This window comes from Zea mays, chromosome 8, assembly GCF_902167145.1.
Source record: "Zea mays cultivar B73 chromosome 8, Zm-B73-REFERENCE-NAM-5.0, whole genome shotgun sequence".
NCBI classification, from domain to species: Eukaryota; Viridiplantae; Streptophyta; class Magnoliopsida; order Poales; family Poaceae; genus Zea; species Zea mays.
This window is the reverse complement of record NC_050103.1, coordinates 166193602-166210832: the sequence shown is the minus strand read 5'-3', so window position 1 is coordinate 166210832 and position 17231 is coordinate 166193602. Positions and strand designations below refer to the sequence as shown.

Here is a 17231-nt window from a genome sequence, read left to right as displayed (position 1 = left end):
CTTGGAGAGCCATTAGTCTCATCAAATACAACGTCGCTAGAGACTTCAACCAAACCCGATGATTTGTTGAAGACTCTATACGCCTTTGTATTTGAGTCATAACCTAACAAAAACCCTTCTACAGCTTTGGGAGCAAATTTAGAATTCCTACCCTTCTTCACTAGAATGTAGCATTTACTCCCAAATACACGAAAGTACGATACATTGGGTTTGTTACCGGTTATTAGCTCATACGACGTCTTCTTGAGGAGGCGATGAAGGTAGACCCTGTTGATGGCGTGGCAAGCCGTGTTCACGGCTTCCGTCCAAAAGCACTCGGGGGTCTTGAACTCTCCTAGCATCGTCCTCGCCATGTCGATGAGCGTCCTGTTCTTCCTCTCTACCACGCCATTTTGCTGTGGTGTGTAGGGAGCGGAGAACTCGTGCTTGATCCCTTCCTCTTCAAGGAACTCCTCCACTTGAAGGTTCTTGAACTCGGACCCGTTGTCGCTCCTTATCTTTTTCACTTTGAGCTCAAACTCATTTTGAGCCCTCCTGAGGAAGCGCTTGAGGGTCCCTTGGGTTTCAGACTTATCCTGCAAAAAGAACACCCAAGTGAAGCGGGAAAAGTCATCAACAATAACTAGACCATACTTACTTCCCCCTATGCTCAGATAGGCGACGGGTCCGAAGAGATCCATATGCAGCAGCTCCAAGGGTCTTGATGTCGTCATCACATTTTTGGTGTGATGAGAGCCTCCCACCTGTTTCCCTGCTTGACAAGCTGCACAAGGTCTATCTTTTTCGAATTGAACATTAGTTAGACCTATCACGTGTTCTCCCTTTAGAAGCTTGTGAAGGTTCTTCATCCCCACATGTGCTAAGCGGCGATGCCACAGCCAGCCCATGCTAGTCTTAGCTATTAAGCATGCATCTAGACCGGCCTCTTCTTTTGCAAAATCAACTAAATAGAGTTTGCCGTCTAACACACCCTTAAAAGCTAGTGAACCATCACTTCTTCTAAAGACAGACACATCTACATTTGTAAATAGACAGTTATACCCCATATGACATAATTGACTAACAGATAGCAAATTATATCCAAGACTCTCTACTAAAAATACATTAGATATGGAGTGCTCATTAGAAATTGCAATTTTACCTAAACCTTTTACCTTGCCTTGATTCCCATCACCGAATATGATTGAATCTTGGGAATCCTTATTCTTGACGTAGGAGGTGAACATCTTCTTCTCCCCCGTCATATGGTTTGTGCATCCGCTATCAATAATCCAGCTTGAACCCCCGGATGCATAAACCTGCAAGGCAAATTTAGGCTTGGGACTTAGGTACCCAACTCTTGTTGGGTCCTACAAGGTTAGTCACAATTTCCTTAGGGACCCAAATGCAAGTTTTATCACCTTAGCATTTTGCCCCTAACTTCCTAGCAATTACTTTTCTATCCTTTCTACAAATTGCAAATGAAGCATTCAAAGCACAATAAATTGTAGAAGATTCATTCACTACTTTCCTAGGAGCATGAATACCATTCCTTCTAGGCACATGATGAATAGCATTTCTTTTGGGAACAACATTTCTCCTAGTAATATTTCTATCATACACATAAGAGGAACTAGGAGCAAACATGGCATGAGAATCATTAACATATGAATCAAAAGCATCATGACTTACATTTCTAGTTTGTCTTCTATCATGATACAAAAATGCATGGTTCCTTTTAGCACTAGTAGCCATAGGGGCCTTCCCTTTCTCCTTGGCGGGAATGGGAGCCTTATGGCTTGTTAAGTTCTTGGCTTCCCTCTTGAAGCCAAGTCCATCCTTTATTGAGGGGTGTCTACCAACCGTGTAGGCATCCCTAGCAAATTTTAGTTTTTCAAAATCACTTTTGCTAGTCTTAAGTTGAGCATTAAGACTAGCCACTTCATCACTCAATTTTGAAATGGAAACTAAGTGTTCACTACAGGCATTAATATCAACATCCTTACACCTAGTGCAAATTTCAACATGTTCAACACAAGAGTTGGATTTATTTGCTTCTACTAGTTTAACATTTAAATCATTGTTGACACCTTTCAAAGTAGAAATGGTTTCATGACAAGTAGATAGTTCAAAAGAAAGCATTTCATTTCTTTTAACTTCTAAAGCATAGGATTTTTGTGCCTCAACAAATTTATCATGCTCTTCATACAACAAATCCTCTTGCTTTTCTAAAAGTATATTCTTTTCATTCAAGGCATCAATTAATTCATTAATTTTGTCTATCTTAGATCTATCTAAGCCCTTGAACAAACATGAATAATCTACTTCATCCTCATCACTAGATTCGTCCTCACTTGAAGAAGCATAGGTAGAGTTGCGAGTACATACCTTCTTCTCCCTTGCCATAAGGCATGTGTGACGCTCGTTGGGGAAGAGGGTTGATTTGTTGAAGGCGGTGGCGGCGAGTCCTTCATTGTCGGAGTCGGACGAGGAGCAATCCGAGTCCCACTCCTTGCCTAGATGTGCCTCGCCCTTTGCCTTCTTATAATGCTTCTTCTTTTCCCTCTTGTTTCCCTTTTCCTGGTCACTTTCATTATCAGGACAGTTTGCAATAAAATGACCAAGCTTACCGCATTTGAAGCATGATCGCTTCCCCTTGGTCTTAGTCTTGCTCGGCTGTCCATTGCGACCCTTTAGCACCGTCTTGAATCTCTTGATAATGAGGGCCATTTCTTCTTCATTAAGACCGACCGCCTCAATTTGCGCCACCTTGCTAGGTAGCGACTCCTTGCTCCTTGTTGCCTTTAGAGCAATGGGTTGAGACTCGTGGAGTGGACCGTTCAACGCGTCGTCGACGTATCTTGCCTCCTTGATCATCATCCGCCCGCTCACGAATTTTCCAAGTACTTCTTCGGGCGTCATCATCGTGTACCTGGGATTCTCACGAATATTGTTCACGAGATGAGGATCAAGAACGGTAAATGACCTGAGCATTAGGCGGACGACGTCGTGATCCGTCCAACGCGTGCTTCCGTAGCTCCTTATCTTGTTGACAAGGGTCTTGAGCCGGTTGTATGTTTGAGTTGGCTCCTCGCCCCTTATCATTGCGAACCGTCCAAGCTCGCCCTCCACCAACTCCATTTTGGTGAGCAAGGTAGCGTCATTTCCCTCATGAGAGATCTTGAGGGTATCCCAGATTTGCTTGGCGTTATCCAAGCCACTCACTTTATTATATTCATCCCTGCACAATGAGGCTAGAAGAACAGTAGTAGCTTGTGCATTCTTATGGATTTGCTCATTAATGAATATAGGACTATCCGAACTATTAAAGTGCATTCCACTATCTACAATCTCCCATATGCTAGGATGGAGAGAGAATAGGTGACTACGCATTTTGTGGCTCCAAAATCCGTAGTCCTCCCCATCAAAGTGTGGGGGCTTGCCGAGTGGAATAGAAAGCAAATGTGAATTTGAACTTTGCGGAATACGAGAGTAGTCAAAAGAAAAGTTAGAATTAACCGGTTTCCTTTGTTTGTCGTGGTCGTCATCCTTTTGGGAAGAAGAGGACTCATCACTGTCGTAGTAGACGATCTCCTTGATACGTCTTGTCTTCTTCTTCCCATCTCTTCGCTTGTGGCCCGAGCCCGAGTCATTGGACTTGTCATCCCTTGGCTCGTTGACGAAGGACTCCTTCTCCTTGTCGTTGATCACAATTCCCTTCCCCTTAGGATCCATCTCTTCGGGCGGTTAGTCCCTTTCTTGAAGAGAACGGCTCCGATACCAATTGAGAGCACCTAGAGGGGGGGGGTGAATAGGTGATCCTGTAAAAGTTCAAAACTTAAGCCACAAAAACTTGTTAAGGGTTAGCACAAGTATGGCCAAGTGGCTAGAGAGAACTCAAAACACGATAACCACAAGAAAGCAATCACAGAGTTGACACGGTGGTTATCCCGTGGTTCGGCCAAGTACAAAACTTGCCTACTCCACGTTGTGGCGTCCCAACGGACGAGAGTTGCACTCAACTCCTCTCAAGTGATCCAATGATCAACTTGAATACCACGGTGTTTTTCTTTCCTTTGATCTTTTCCCGTTTGCGAGGAATCTCCACAACTTGGAGTCTCTCGCCCTTACAATTGAGTTCACAAAGAAATACGGAGTAAGGTGGGAATGAGCAACGCACACAAGACTCGAAAATCAGAGCAACAATACGCACACAAGTCGCAACAAGAGCTCGCAACGCAACACAAAGAGTTCACAACTCCACAAGAGCTCTATATGCTATCACAATGAAACGAATGCGTGAGATTGGTGTCTTGGTGCTTAGAAGAGTTGTAGGAATGCTTGGTTTTCTCCTCCATGCGCCAAGGGGTCCCTTTTATAGCCCCAAGGCAGCTAGGAGCCGTTGGGAACAAATCTGGAAGGCCATCTTTGCCTTCTGTCTCGTGGCGCACCGGACAGTCCGGTGCACACCGGACACTGTCCGGTGCCCGATTTGTTTCCATAAAAAGCGAAGCCGACCGTTGCCGACCGTTGCAGATCTGGCGCACCGGACAGTCCGGTGCACACCGGACAGTCCGGTGCTTCCTTCCGACCGTTGGCTCGGCCACGTGTCGCGCGCCGATCGCGCGGCCGACCGTTGGCTCACCGGACAGTCCGGTGCACACCGGACAGTCCGGTGAATTTTAGCCGAAGTCGCCGGAGAAAAACCCGAGAGCGGCCTCTTCGGCCGAGGCAGCCTGGCGCACCGGACACTGTCCGGTGCACCACCGGACACTGTCCGGTGCACCACCGGACAGTCCGGTGCCCCAGACCGAAGCAGCCCCTTGGCTGCACACAGCCAAGTCTTCTCTTCTTCTTCTTCTTCTTTCTGTTTCTAACACTTAGACAAATATATTAGTACACAAAACCAATGTACTAAGGCTTAGAAACATACCTTAACTTGTGATTTGCACTTTGATCATCCTTGGGCATATTTTCACATTTAAGCACTTGTGTTTGCATTCAATCACCAAAATACTTAGAGATGGCCCAAAGGCACATTTCCCTTTCAAGCTTCTATAAAATTCGTTTGGATAAAAACCATTCAAAATCAACATAAACATATAATCGGTTGAGTCGTCGCAATAGTAGTAATCCGTCATTTTATAGATTCTGAGTCCCATGGACAACTTTATATTTCTCCGCACGTAATCCTAATGATACTCAGATTCTCTACACAGTCAGATTCTTCCCAGAACTAGATTCTCGAAAAAAACTGGTCAGAAAAAACTGGACCAAACAGACCCTTAGTATCTTCTTATATATCTGGTTAACTCAATATTGATTGCAGCTAAAAAGAAACGAGCGGGAAAAACTACCACACTCACACAAAAATATAACATCGATTAAGCTTTCCTAGTTATTAAAAAACCAGTTTTTGTTTTTTAGCTAAGAAAATCATAAACTGTTATATTTGGAACTACCTTAATTTTTATAAATCAGTTTTAAACTGATAAACTGGGCCTAATGCGTACTGAATGACCGTGGAGCATCTTCCAAAGTTGCGTTCAGATTCCAGTCCAAATCCACCATCATCCAAAGTAGTTTTTTTTTAATTTGGTTTCAAGTGACTTGGTCAGGATTGGGATCCGATGATCGTTATGGACATGGACCGACCGGTGCTAGCTACTACCGCATATATTAGCTGACACGATCCGATGGTGCGCGCGTGAGCGTGACCTGAGCATGCACACAGCAGTACAGCACACGCCGATGGCCCCGCGGAGCATGGCGTCGCTAACGGACTGTCCAGCTGCTCTTCCTGGAAACTATCTCTGTTCCGTTTTCCTTCAGACTTCTTTCTTTCTTACTTTCTTTCTAGAATTAGGGCCTGCCTTCTGGCGGTGACTCGGTGTTGCCTCGTCGAAATGAAGCACAGATAATTGACAAATTTAGGGGGTGTTTGGTTTGAGGAATCACTCCATCCAAAATGTGGTGGTGCATCATGGGGTCATTTCTCAAATTTGGTGGGATGACCCCATTACTCATATTAGTACTAACTAAATAACTATAAGGAATGAAGTGATGATGGATCAACTCAATCTATTCCACAAACCAAACAAAAAAGTGAGGAGTGAGAATATGATGAACTAGCTCATTCCTCAAACCAAACAGCTTATTAGTGTTGTGACGGTCATGGCAAAGTGGCAACCTCAAGGAAACTACCTAGATGATTATTGTTCTTTTTTTTTTCCTCTGGTTTTGGTTGAAACCTGAGGGCGTGTTTGGTTAGTCGTGCATGTCAGACGCCGCCTGGTACTGGCAGCCATCGCTTGGGACGTCTGTACTCATGGCTCAATGCCACGGTGTAGCATGCAGGGTGTTCGACGTAATGTCCGAGCTGGACATGTATAGTATTCTTCTTGCTGGTGCAATGACATATCCCGTCTTTTTAGAGCTAGTTTTGAAACTTAAATCCCCTTCATAATTTCCGGAGATTGAGTAGGAAATTAGCTCAATGGCATATTTGCTCACAACAATGACTACAACGCCTTCTTCATTCTTGAAGCAGCGAAAATGCGCTCTCTGGGAAATATGACATGATCATTGCATCTTGTATCATGCTGATTTGGCTATATAGGGAAAGAGGCATTGCTCTGAAAGATGGCGCCCTGCTTGCAAATATCCAAGGAGGAGCTGCTATGGCAAAGTCTCCCTTATTGTGCCTTCACATGGTAATTATGAACGTTTTTACTAATCGTTAGCCTTTCTGTATCATTGCAGAACGTTTTTATCTTTACATCTTTGAAGGTGAATCTATTTTTTTTATTACAAACCAAGAAGGGCGTTTGACAGTGAAAACCGAAATCCATGAAGTTCAAGAAAGAACGAGTTCACCGGTCTCCAGGCTCCATTGTCTCAGTCAGATTTTGACTAGAAGCTCAATTCCTTGAAGCTATCCCAAAGTGAAGTGGATCCAGATACTGAAACACCTGCGTTGAAAAATAATGAAATTGATTAGTCCATTTCTGATCAGAGTTGACGGGAATTATTGTTGCTCGTTCCTCTGAAGCAAAAAAGCTTGCCAACAAACGGTTGAAATAAGGAGAAAGATTGATTCATCGATTTTGAAGTCAAGAGATAATAGAACTGGGTTGCTAAAAATGGAGAAAATTTAAATTTTGCAAGACATTCAGATGCTTAGGCAAATATATATATATATATATATATATATATATATATATATATATATATATATATATATATATATATATATATATATATATATATGTATATGTAAAGAACTACACTTCAGGTACATCAGCTATTAATTCTGAAACGACAAACTGCATGGTCAGTTGGAGAAAGCTGCAAACGGCAGCCTATTGTACTAAAAAAAAGAGGTTACCTGCTTATCATAGAAAATAGAATTGCCTCAGTTTTGGTACCAAAATTGTTTAGCCAACCATGTTGTGTTCAAGTGAAGATTATAACCCAGACAATTTGCTTTGACACCGTGTTACTCTTCTGCAATTTTGCCGTGCTAACATGAAGGATTCTCAATTTGTTTATTTTAGGTGGACGAGGTACTTGATCAATCCTTTAAACATGGAGGCCTCTGATAAAATTTGGCAAGCTTTTGTTGTGTTCCTGCCTGGACAAGTTCAGGCCCACTGGCCCACAACCGATTTCCAAGAGCTCAGCCCAACCAGACAAGAGACAACTATATATTTCTTGTTCAACAACAGGCCAGAGATAATTAGATTTTTGCCACTCACAATGTTATCTTCTTATTATAATTACCACTGTGTTTATGAATTATAGGTCCAACTAGGTCTATGAAATGTTGGTTTGATGGTAATTTTACAAACATATTTCTTGCTGATGACAAATGTCAGAATCTCTCAGCAGGCCAAGGTCTTGAATGTACGAAATACGCCTCCTTTCGGTGAAGGCGTACTTTATTAGATTTTGCTTTCGCTCCACCACCGGGCGGAGAACGGACGAACACTGTGCGGATCTGTAACCGTGGTGCGTTTCCACTTCCTCCCCAGCTCATCCGCGACAGAGCAATTAGTCCATTGCACACCTCCACTCCTCACCCTTCAATCTTTCGTTCCCAACTGCGTTTCCTCCTCCGCGTCTTCAAGGAGGGGAGACCTGAAACGAATCCAGTCCAGGCTGGTGGCTGCCGGCGCTGGACCTGAACGCTGGTGCATACTGCGTAGGCAAGAGCAGGCAATGGCGGAGGCGAATGCGGGGAAGGAGAAGAAGGAAGTGGTGCGGCTGGAGCGCGAGTCCGTGATCCCCATCATGAAGCCCAAGCTCACCATGAAGCTCGCCTACCTCATCGGTAGGTGTATCTCTCTCCCTGCCTACTCTGTTGCTAGGCAGTCTTCAATCTTCACCACAGGCTATTCGCGTTTCTTGGCTGGTCTACCACTGGGAGGCTAAACATCGTGATTGTCCTATTTCTACTGCAAAGCTGTTGGCTTGCGAGATCCCTGTCTCTTTTAAGGGAAAAGCTCGAATCTTGCTTTGTTTATTCACCTGGTTCATGTAAAGTGGAAGTTTGTGTAGTCAGTGCGACTGCAATACATGTCTTTAGCTGTGCACTCCTTTGTCATGTGGCCATCAAATATATCTTTTAGATATTGCCTTGTCTTGTTTATGACAAGCTGAAGCAAGGATGCTGATTTGGACACAAAACCATGGAATTCAATTAACGCTGCTGTTTTTTTTTCTGAAGAACATCAGTCTGACAGAGAAGAATTCTTGAAGCTCTGCAGGAGGGTTGAGTACACCATAAGGGCTTGGTACCATCTCCAGTTTGATGATATGATGGTGAGGAAAGTTTATTATCCATACAAAAAGCAGTGTTTATTGGCTTGAATTCATGCTCACAAGTCACAACCATCAACCATCTCCATAGTTTCCGGTGTTTCAATGATACTTGATCTATTCAAGCTGGTACTTTTGCAGGAACTGTTCGCTCTCTTCGATCCTGTGCATGGTGCTAAAAAACTCGAGCAGCAGAACTTCCTACCTGAGGAAATCGACACGCTTGAGCAGAACTTCCTGTCCTATTTCTTTCGGGTAAAGGACCTATTCCGGGAGAAATAACTATTGATAGGTTTAACCTCCAAGTGAAGGAAGGAGGCATGGAGCAGTTTCTTTGTGAATCCAAACATATTCTGTAAAAGCGCTCTTTAAAGTGTCCTTACTTGAAGTGCAGGTGATGGAAAAGAGCAATTTTAACATAGTAAATGACGATGAGGTTGAACTTGCTCATTCTGGACAATATCTGTTGAATCTTCCCATTAAAGTTGATGAATCAAAGGTGAATGCTGTTTCCGTGCAAAATGTCTTGTTATACAAAATTCACTAAATTTTGATGTGAAATCCCAATTTGGTCTTTTCCGTGAGCAGTTAGATGACAAACTTCTGTCGAAGTATTTTAAGGAGCACCGTCATGAAAACCTGCCCGACTTCTCAGACAAGGTGATATATTTTTTATAAGCGACATAGATAAACTTTTCTTTTTGGAAAGTCATCAGTAGATTGTTCCTTTATTCTTTGAATTGCATCATGTTTGTATCTATTGTAAACAAGAAATTTTAGTTTTGCATGAGCAGCCAAGCAGGCTAACGTTCATATTGGTCGGACTCTAATTTATCTGTGTGCTAATCATTCTTGTAGACTTTCATATCTTGTGAATTGTATCAGTATATTTTTGTTTACTGTTGCTCCTTCAAAGTCCAGACATCTTCTCTTCTGGTGGCATTGCACCGTTACTTAGTACCCCTCAGATGTTTTGATTAACTACTTATTTAGCTGACATAATCCTTTATTTGCCAATTGTCAGTATGTTATATTTCGTAGGGGCATTGGATTGGACCGCACTAGCAACTTTTTCTTCATGGAGAAAGTGGACATGATCATAGCTCGTGCATGGCGAAGGTTCCTTGAGAAGACGAGGTATGTTATCTGTGGCACATTTAATGCCCTATGCAGTTAATTTTTCTCACCCAAAAGGTTACCTGTTTCCACGCTGCGATTTCAGACTGCAAAAGCTGTTCTCAAGAAAGAAAAATAGTAAGCCAAAGATAGATTCCAAGAAGAATGATGATTTAGCTAGTGAAATAGAAGACAAGGAGCTTTATGTTGAACGCATACGTCTTGAAACAATGGATTTAAGGTTGCTCTCTTCTTTAACCTGTTAAGCCATCACAATCTCAATCACTTTCTCTCATGGTCTCACAGTTTTCTCGTTGCAGCTTTGGGAATTTATTTGGCAAGGTCACAATTCAAGAGCCTACATTTGAAGAGGTGATTGTCTTGTATAGGTAAAGGTTCTAAAATGATTTGAGGTTGGAGACAAAATTTTCTGGTCCTGGTTCTGAAATAGATGAATGTGTGATTTGTTTGAATTACAGAGTGCACTGATTTGTAATATATTCCTTCAGGAGAAAAAGTCCAAAGGGCCAGGATGATAGGGCAATTCATGTAAAGCACTTCAAAAATATCCCAATGGCAGACATGGAGTTGGTTCTGGTTAGTACTAGGAGTTGCTTTTTCTTAAGATTTTTTTTGCATTCATATTTATTTCTTTAACTGGAATTATGCTGAAGAAGAACTGTAATTATTGCAGCCTGAGAAGAAAAACCCGAGCCTCACACCTATGGACTGGGTTCAATTTATTGTTTCTGTTGTCATTGGACTTGTAAGTGGACTGTAACCAGTTTCATTTGGTTCTCTTGTGACATTTCACTTTCTGATTTACTTGTGTCACATCACATAGGTTACACTCATCAGTTCACTGGAAATGCCTAAAGCTGATTTCTGGGTTGTAATTGCAATCCTCTCTGCACTGGCAGGATATTGCGCGAAGATCTATTTCTCGTGAGTATCTGCTGGGTTCATTTGTTTTAAATCAGTAATTTTCATTAGGAGGACTAGAAAAAGGGGAAAGTTTTGTTCCTCACCATGTAGACATACTCCATGACACTTTTGCAAACCGCACAGCTTTCCTTCATTAGAATGATATTCCTTATATGGTTGTGTCGGGCATTATGTAAACAGTCATCGTGTTGGGCAGTCTGTTGAATAGTTATGTTTTATGCAGGTTTCAACAGAATATGGCAACCTACCAAAACTTAATCACTCAATCAATGTATGACAAACAACTAGATAGTGGGAAAGGCACACTCCTCCACCTCTGTGATGATGTGATTCAACAGGAGGTAGGTCCACACTCTACACTCAGTGCTTTCTTGAGGACCAATAAAATAAATACTCACTCCGTTCCGATTTATAATTTGTTTGACTTTTTTTATTCTAAGTTTGACCATCTCATCTCATTAAAAAAATTTATAACTATTACTATTTTTACTGTAATATCGTTTATCATATAATATACTTTAAGCATGGCTTTGATTTTTTCAATTTTTTTTTGCAAAAACTTGAATAAGACGAGCCGGTCAAACTTGGTACAAAAATGTCAAACGAATTATAAACTGGGACGGAGGGAGTAAGTGTTAGTTCAAACATTGGAACTTGAAGCTTAGCTAACGTTTAATTTCCATATTTCCATCCTTGTGGTTTCAACGTTCAGGTCAAGGAGGTCATAATTGCCTACTACATTTTGATGGAGAATGGAAAGGCTACCAGTGATGTAAAATACATATATTGTTCTTCTGTCTTGAAATCTATATGGGAGAAATGTTATGACTAATTATTCATGTGTTCCCACCGTGCTAGGATCTTGACTTGCAATGCGAGGAGTTAATCCAGGAAGAGTTTGGCTTGCAATGCAATTTTGAGGTGATGGATGCAGTTCAGAAGCTGGAGAGGCTTGGTGTCATTACAAGAGTGAGTTCTCACTTGTTTCTTTTTCTTCTCATGGTGCCACCTGATCAGAGCATAGGGACGTTTTCTTACAGATACAGTGCACAGAATAACGATTTTTGCAGACACGTTTACAGGGCCAGAAGTTTTTGCATCTACTGACCATCATGTTGTCACGTATTGTTCTCTGCTTCTTTTTTTCTTTTTCTTTCTGCCCAATACTGAAGGCCGTTTTGCATCCAGGACTCTATTGGAAGGATTTGCTGTGTCCCTCTAAAGCGTGCCAATGAGATCATCGGCGCGACCACGGAAGAACTGGTTATGAAAGCCAGGCAAAGCTAGCAATCTATTATTTTGAACAATGTAGCCGCATTGTAGATTCTTGCCTGATGGCGCTGTAACGTTTATGGTTACTCCAGAAAGTCCAAACACTGAACTCTTGCACACCAGGAGATAAGTACATTCTGGTCATCTCCACAGTAGTTCTGGGAGAGCTACAAGAAAATGTGGTTGTATTTATTTTTTTTTATTTTTTTGGTGGGGGGTACTATGGTTTGTGGAACGTCGTCGAGGGTGTTGTAAGCATGTAGCATTCTTTTGATAACAAGCGTGGTAGGAAGGATGTTTGAAGAACACATACAAGGGCTATTATGTTGCTGGATTGATGCTGTGAACCATGTATTCTTTTCGTCAGAACAGTAAACTTCCGTAATGCTGACGGTTCACTGCGGTGTGTACACTGGGCCACTGGCATTGGCAACTTGACCCGTTTCTGGCTTCTGCTCGTGTTCCTGGTCTCTTCGGCTCCTCGAGAAGTTAGGATGCTCAGATGCTGTGATGTAAATGAGACTCTAGAGCACCATTCCCACGTTCCCTCTAAAACTGGAGTCTGAAATCTGTTCTATCCTCATGCCATATAGTAATGCAATCATGTCAGGCTTGTCACAGAACATGTTCTGCACAGCACATTGAGCACGCTGTTGCTTCAACTCGCCGCATGATTTTTTTCTTCTTCATATTTTCTCCAATATTTTGACAAAACACAAGCAAAGACTGATGCACTGAACATTAAGAGACGCTGGTTTGCCAGCACCCATCAGGAAAAGGGTGGTAGTACTTTTGCGTATTCAACAATAAGTAAATGTCATTATTTTCCCTAAAAATATGTGCAGGAAATGGGACAATTAGGGCTAGTTTGACAACTCCATTTTTCTAAAGGATTCTTATTTTCCCTTGAGAAAATGAAGTAATTTTTCTTAGGAAAAATGAAAGGGTTGATAAACTAGCCCTTAGGAATGAACCATCAGATGAGGGGAAAAAAGGGTAAGCCTCACAGCTGTTCCTTTTTTTTTTCTTTTTTTCCCCGAAAGAGAACAAGCCTAATCTACTTATAGATGTTCAATAAACATGAGGCCCGTGAGCCCGGCACGAAGCCCGTTATTTGGGCCCGGTCCGAGCCCGGCACGCCCCGGTTCTATGCAGGCCAGGGCCGGGCTCGGACAAGAAACTAGGCACGGTGGGCTAGCCCGGCACGGCCCGTTTAACTCTAAGCCCGTTAAGCCCGCTTTTTTACACTAAAACGTGCTTACCGGCCCGCATAGCCCGTTTTTCGGCCCGTTTTTCGTGCTAAACGGGTCGGCCCGGCCCGTTTAGGCCCGTTGCGGGCCGGGCTCGGACAGAAAATTGAGCCCGCGTGCCTAGACGGCCCGGCCCAGTTTTCTAACCGTGCCTGGCGGGCCGGGCCCAAAACGGGTCGGGCTTCATCGGGCTCGGGCCGGGCCGGGACGGGCTGCCCATTTGGACATCTCTAAATCTACTAGACATACCACTGATGTTTCACCTCGATGTTCTGAAGAGCTGCCTACCTAGAGTTGTCACAGTCGGGTGCGAGTGAGATCAATGAGTGTAAGAATATTCAGAAACATGTGTGTAACATATGGGCTCTAGTAGGCAAGGCCTGTAAATAACAGTATATTTATGATGGTGGTGGTGTCATGGTGTAGTAGCAATGTGGACACGCGACTTACATACTACGTATTACAACAACATCCTTTAGTCATCATGCATATCCTTATTATATAACACGTTGGATTGGTTCGGTGGCTAGTTAAATAAATAAATGGCGGGGTTAATAATTAAGATGAGTAAGTATATATATATAATGATGGGCTAGCTATAGCAAGCTAGCTAGACGTTCCCGGTGACGGGGCAGCCGGTGGCGCAGACCATGGCGTCGTTGGTGCACTTGAGGAGGCAGACGGGCAGCTCCACGGGGTCCAGGTCGACCAGCGGCTGGTAGCAGTCCAGCATGCAGGAGGTGACCCCGGACCCGCAGCTTGTCACGCACTGCGTCAGCCCGGCCAGAGGAGTCGACCGGCGGCCATCTCGGCCGCCGCCGCTGTGGCGGTGCCAGCTCTGGCCGCGGTGGCGCTGGTGGTGGTGGCCGTCGTCACGGTGGTCTGCGCTCGCCACCGTCGCCGCGGCCACCAGCACCAGCAGAAGCATCGTCGCCGCGACGACTGCCTTCATGGTGTACGAGTACGACCGACGTTGTTCGGAGACGAAGGTGCAGTGCAGATCGGAGATGCGCGCTAGCTGCGTCGTTGGGTTGGGGACTATTTGCGGGTCTGTATATAACTATATATACACGCAGCGCGCGCCGACGCGACCGCAAGGAGCAGGACGGAGCCGAGCTGATAGAGTGTTGGTGCTTTGTTGCCTGCGGGGAAACGTACGTGCTTGTGCTGCGCATGAGAGATGTGTGAAGTGAGCGTCGTGCCCACACGCCACAAAAAGCAGCATAATCTGCGTGAGCGGAACAGACACTACCGTCTCCTGCTGCAGGTGCTAGCGAGCTCATCACATGCCACATTTCTTTGCGTCACTGCAGTCGGTTAGAAGATGAGAACTTGTTTTGAAATAATAATAACCTTATATAAAGACAGATGCTTCATCTAACATCAAGTTGAGATGGCCGAGTTGGTCTAAGGCGCCAGATTAAGGTTCTGGTCCGAAAGGGCGTGGGTTCAAATCCCACTCTCAACAATTGTTTTGATCTTCTTAATTTGTTAATCCAGATTTTGTTTTTTTAAATGGTTGAGTTTTTTTTGTTTCTCTTCACATTTGCCTACCTATATTGCTCTTTATCGTTTTACAGAGGATTAGGCATAGGAAATCTTGTATTGCATCCACTACAACGTAGGTCGACAAACAAACAAACAAAAAAAACGAGAAAAAGAAAAAACGGCCGGATAGCAAAGCAACGGTGTCGTCGCCTCGTCGGTATTCAGCAGACGTCAATGCAGCCAAGGTACTCGGTCTCGCACCCTCGGGCTCGGCCGCTGCACGGCGCCCGGCTCCCTCCTCCGCCCCGCCGGCGCCCCCACGTGGTGGCGCTGGCGCAGCCCGACGCCGCGGCGCACGCCAGCATCTCCGTCGTGCACCTGCCCACGCACTGCAGCTCCTCCGCCTCCCCGTCACCGGCGCTTGGCGCCGCGGCGGCTACCAGACCGCGGCAGGCCGCCGTTGGCACCCGCGTGGCCGCGATGAGGACGACGGCGAGTGTCAGCCACGCCCACGCGGCGAGCCTCCCGGTGGCAACGGCCATTGGTGATGGGTCGCGTAGCGTAGGTGCTCCTACGCGACGTGGTAGGACGTGTAAGGACGTAACGCAGTGCGCGTACCAGGATGTCAGTGTGTACGAGTAAGTAGGCCAGTAGGGTTTAGTTTGCTGTTCGGAGGAAAACGAAAGTGCCGTGAAGAAAAGGGACTACAACACCGTGATAAAAGGCCAGGTAGATGGGCTTTGCCGATGGGCCTGCAGCCCACGCTGCGAAGGGTCCATGGTCTCTCTCATGGGGACCATGACCAGCAAGCAAAGCAGCCCACGCTAATAATCCGGAAGCCTCTGCTTAACGCCAAGACCGAACAAGAACACAAACAATGTCTAAGCTGTGGCGACTTTACGACTGCACTGCACATGAGTAGAGTAGCTAGGACTGGTTCACAAAAGAAAAAAAAAATCTGAGAGGTAGAGGAGTGGGGGCCCACAACGTGGTCGGTGCATCGTGCGTGTCAGGGCGATGCTGGCCAAGATCTAGAGACCATGTGGGTGGGTAGAGAGTGGGACGGGCGTGAGATCCAAGGTGCCCGCCTCGCGTCGCCACGGGAACAAAGCTGCCATTTCTCACTAACCGACGCCCCATCATGTTTTACCTTTATTACTTTTTTTTGTGATCTGTATTCGCAGAAGAAAAATTGGTTAGCAAGCAAACTCGTAGTATGTTATGGCTATTTTCACCGGGCTCCTATTGGGCTGCTGCGCTGCTATGTACACAGAGATGCTACACCTCCGAAGGTTATTTGTGGGATTGGAGTCCGACTCGGAGGATTGCGACGACTGGAGGCCGGCGATGTATAATAAATCATTAGTACTATGGTAGCGTTTGATTTCTGAGCCGGTTGGAATAAAACGGCTCCCTTCCCGAGAGCGGTTTAGTACATTCTATTTTGAATAGTTAAATGGTTTAACATTTCAACATAATTTTCTATTTTTAAAATCATTATGTTCTATATTAAATCAATCTAAACAACAACAAATGAGGAACAGAGCGACTCCGTTCCACTATACTTCGAAACAAAATGCTACCTAAGTGCCTAGGTAACATCGGAGAACAAGAGAACAATACAGGTAGGTAGTCCGTGCGTTTGTTTAGGCAAATAGATAGTAGTAGTAATGTATGTTTGTTTCGGCTTATAAATGATATAATCTAGATTAATCTGGATTATATAATCTAGATTATAATCTATATTATATAATCTAGATAAATTATAATGTATATGTAGTTGTTTTGTTACCTAGATTATACGAATACATATTATTAGATTATTAGAGGCAGGAAAGGGAGATAAGAATACCGCACTGTGGGGTGAAGGAGAGATGCCCGTGCGTTTACCATATGGGAAAGAGAATGGCATATTTTTTTAAATTTGCAAATATTATCATGTATGGTGGGTTTTTTATAAAAAATAATCCTAAATAAGCTCTTCTTAGTGAGATTTTGAGATTATAGTAATCTGGACTTTAAAATATATAATCTACACCTATAATCTACGTATTTGTTTACCTATGCTGGATTATATAATCTGGTTAGATTATAATATGAAGCAAACAGGGCTGTAGTTTAAACGCGGACAGTTTTTTTCATTTGCACCAATGCCTCCGGGGGGAAAAACGGGGCTATTATAGGTCGCCAATTTTCAGGATCCGATCCTCCACGCACGTACGAGCAGCAAGGCAGCACGCTATACAACGTGCTCCAGGCAACAAGCAAGCCGTGAGCGACAGAAACGAGGGTGATATTTTTGCTCTGGCACACACATTTCTTCATCTGCGGACACGTAAATATATTTAAAAAACAGCAGGA

At 44.1% G+C, this 17231-nt stretch overlaps 2 protein-coding genes and 1 non-coding gene across 4 annotated transcripts; 2 read left to right on the top strand and 1 right to left on the bottom strand.

Moving 5' to 3' along the window:
- Window positions 1–7921: 7921 nt before the first annotated feature.
- LOC100383679 (aminopeptidase) lies at window positions 7922–12306 on the top strand. 2 transcript variants are annotated; one of them, NM_001176318.1, is made up of 15 exons: window positions 8043–8311; window positions 8708–8802; window positions 8941–9054; window positions 9194–9298; window positions 9388–9459; window positions 9824–9936; window positions 10022–10156; window positions 10236–10304; window positions 10425–10512; window positions 10610–10681; window positions 10760–10860; window positions 11084–11201; window positions 11573–11632; window positions 11719–11829; window positions 12049–12306. In NM_001176318.1, exons 1-15 carry the CDS (start codon window positions 8200–8202, stop codon window positions 12145–12147), a joined length of 1464 nt encoding a protein of 487 aa, NP_001169789.1. In that variant the 5' UTR covers window positions 8043–8199; the 3' UTR covers window positions 12148–12306. The 2 variants fall into 2 exon arrangements, with proteins under 2 accessions (XP_035817434.1, NP_001169789.1); XM_035961541.1 differs by lacking the exon at window positions 12049–12306 and having other exon boundaries at window positions 7922–8311; window positions 11719–12042.
- A 1444-nt stretch (window positions 12307–13750) lies between these two features.
- LOC103504720 (uncharacterized) lies at window positions 13751–14405 on the bottom strand. Its single transcript, NM_001297627.1, has one exon. It carries the CDS (start codon window positions 14332–14334, stop codon window positions 13993–13995), a length of 342 nt encoding a protein of 113 aa, NP_001284556.1. The 5' UTR covers window positions 14335–14405; the 3' UTR covers window positions 13751–13992.
- Window positions 14406–14769: 364 nt separating this feature from the next.
- TRNAL-AAG (transfer RNA leucine (anticodon AAG)) lies at window positions 14770–14850 on the top strand. The gene has a single exon. It is a non-coding gene; the product is annotated as a tRNA-Leu (tRNA).
- Window positions 14851–17231: the final 2381 nt, after the last annotated feature.

What these genes read in the sequence shown, in the direction of transcription:
- LOC100383679 (XM_035961541.1), top strand. Translation starts at nt 8,200, where the DNA reads ATGGCGGAGGCGAATGCGGGGAAGGAGAAGAAGGAAGTGGTGCGGCTG. An exon ending in GAAGCTCGCCTACCTCATCG is followed by an intron (nt 8,312 to 8,707) that starts GTAGGTGTATCT and finishes TTTTTTCTGAAG; the next exon opens with AACATCAGTCTGACAGAGAA. An exon ending in ATGATGTGATTCAACAGGAG is followed by an intron (nt 11,202 to 11,572) that starts GTAGGTCCACAC and finishes TTCAACGTTCAG; the next exon opens with GTCAAGGAGGTCATAATTGC.
- LOC103504720 (NM_001297627.1), bottom strand. Translation starts at nt 14,334, where the DNA reads ATGAAGGCAGTCGTCGCGGCGACGATGCTTCTGCTGGTGCTGGTGGCC.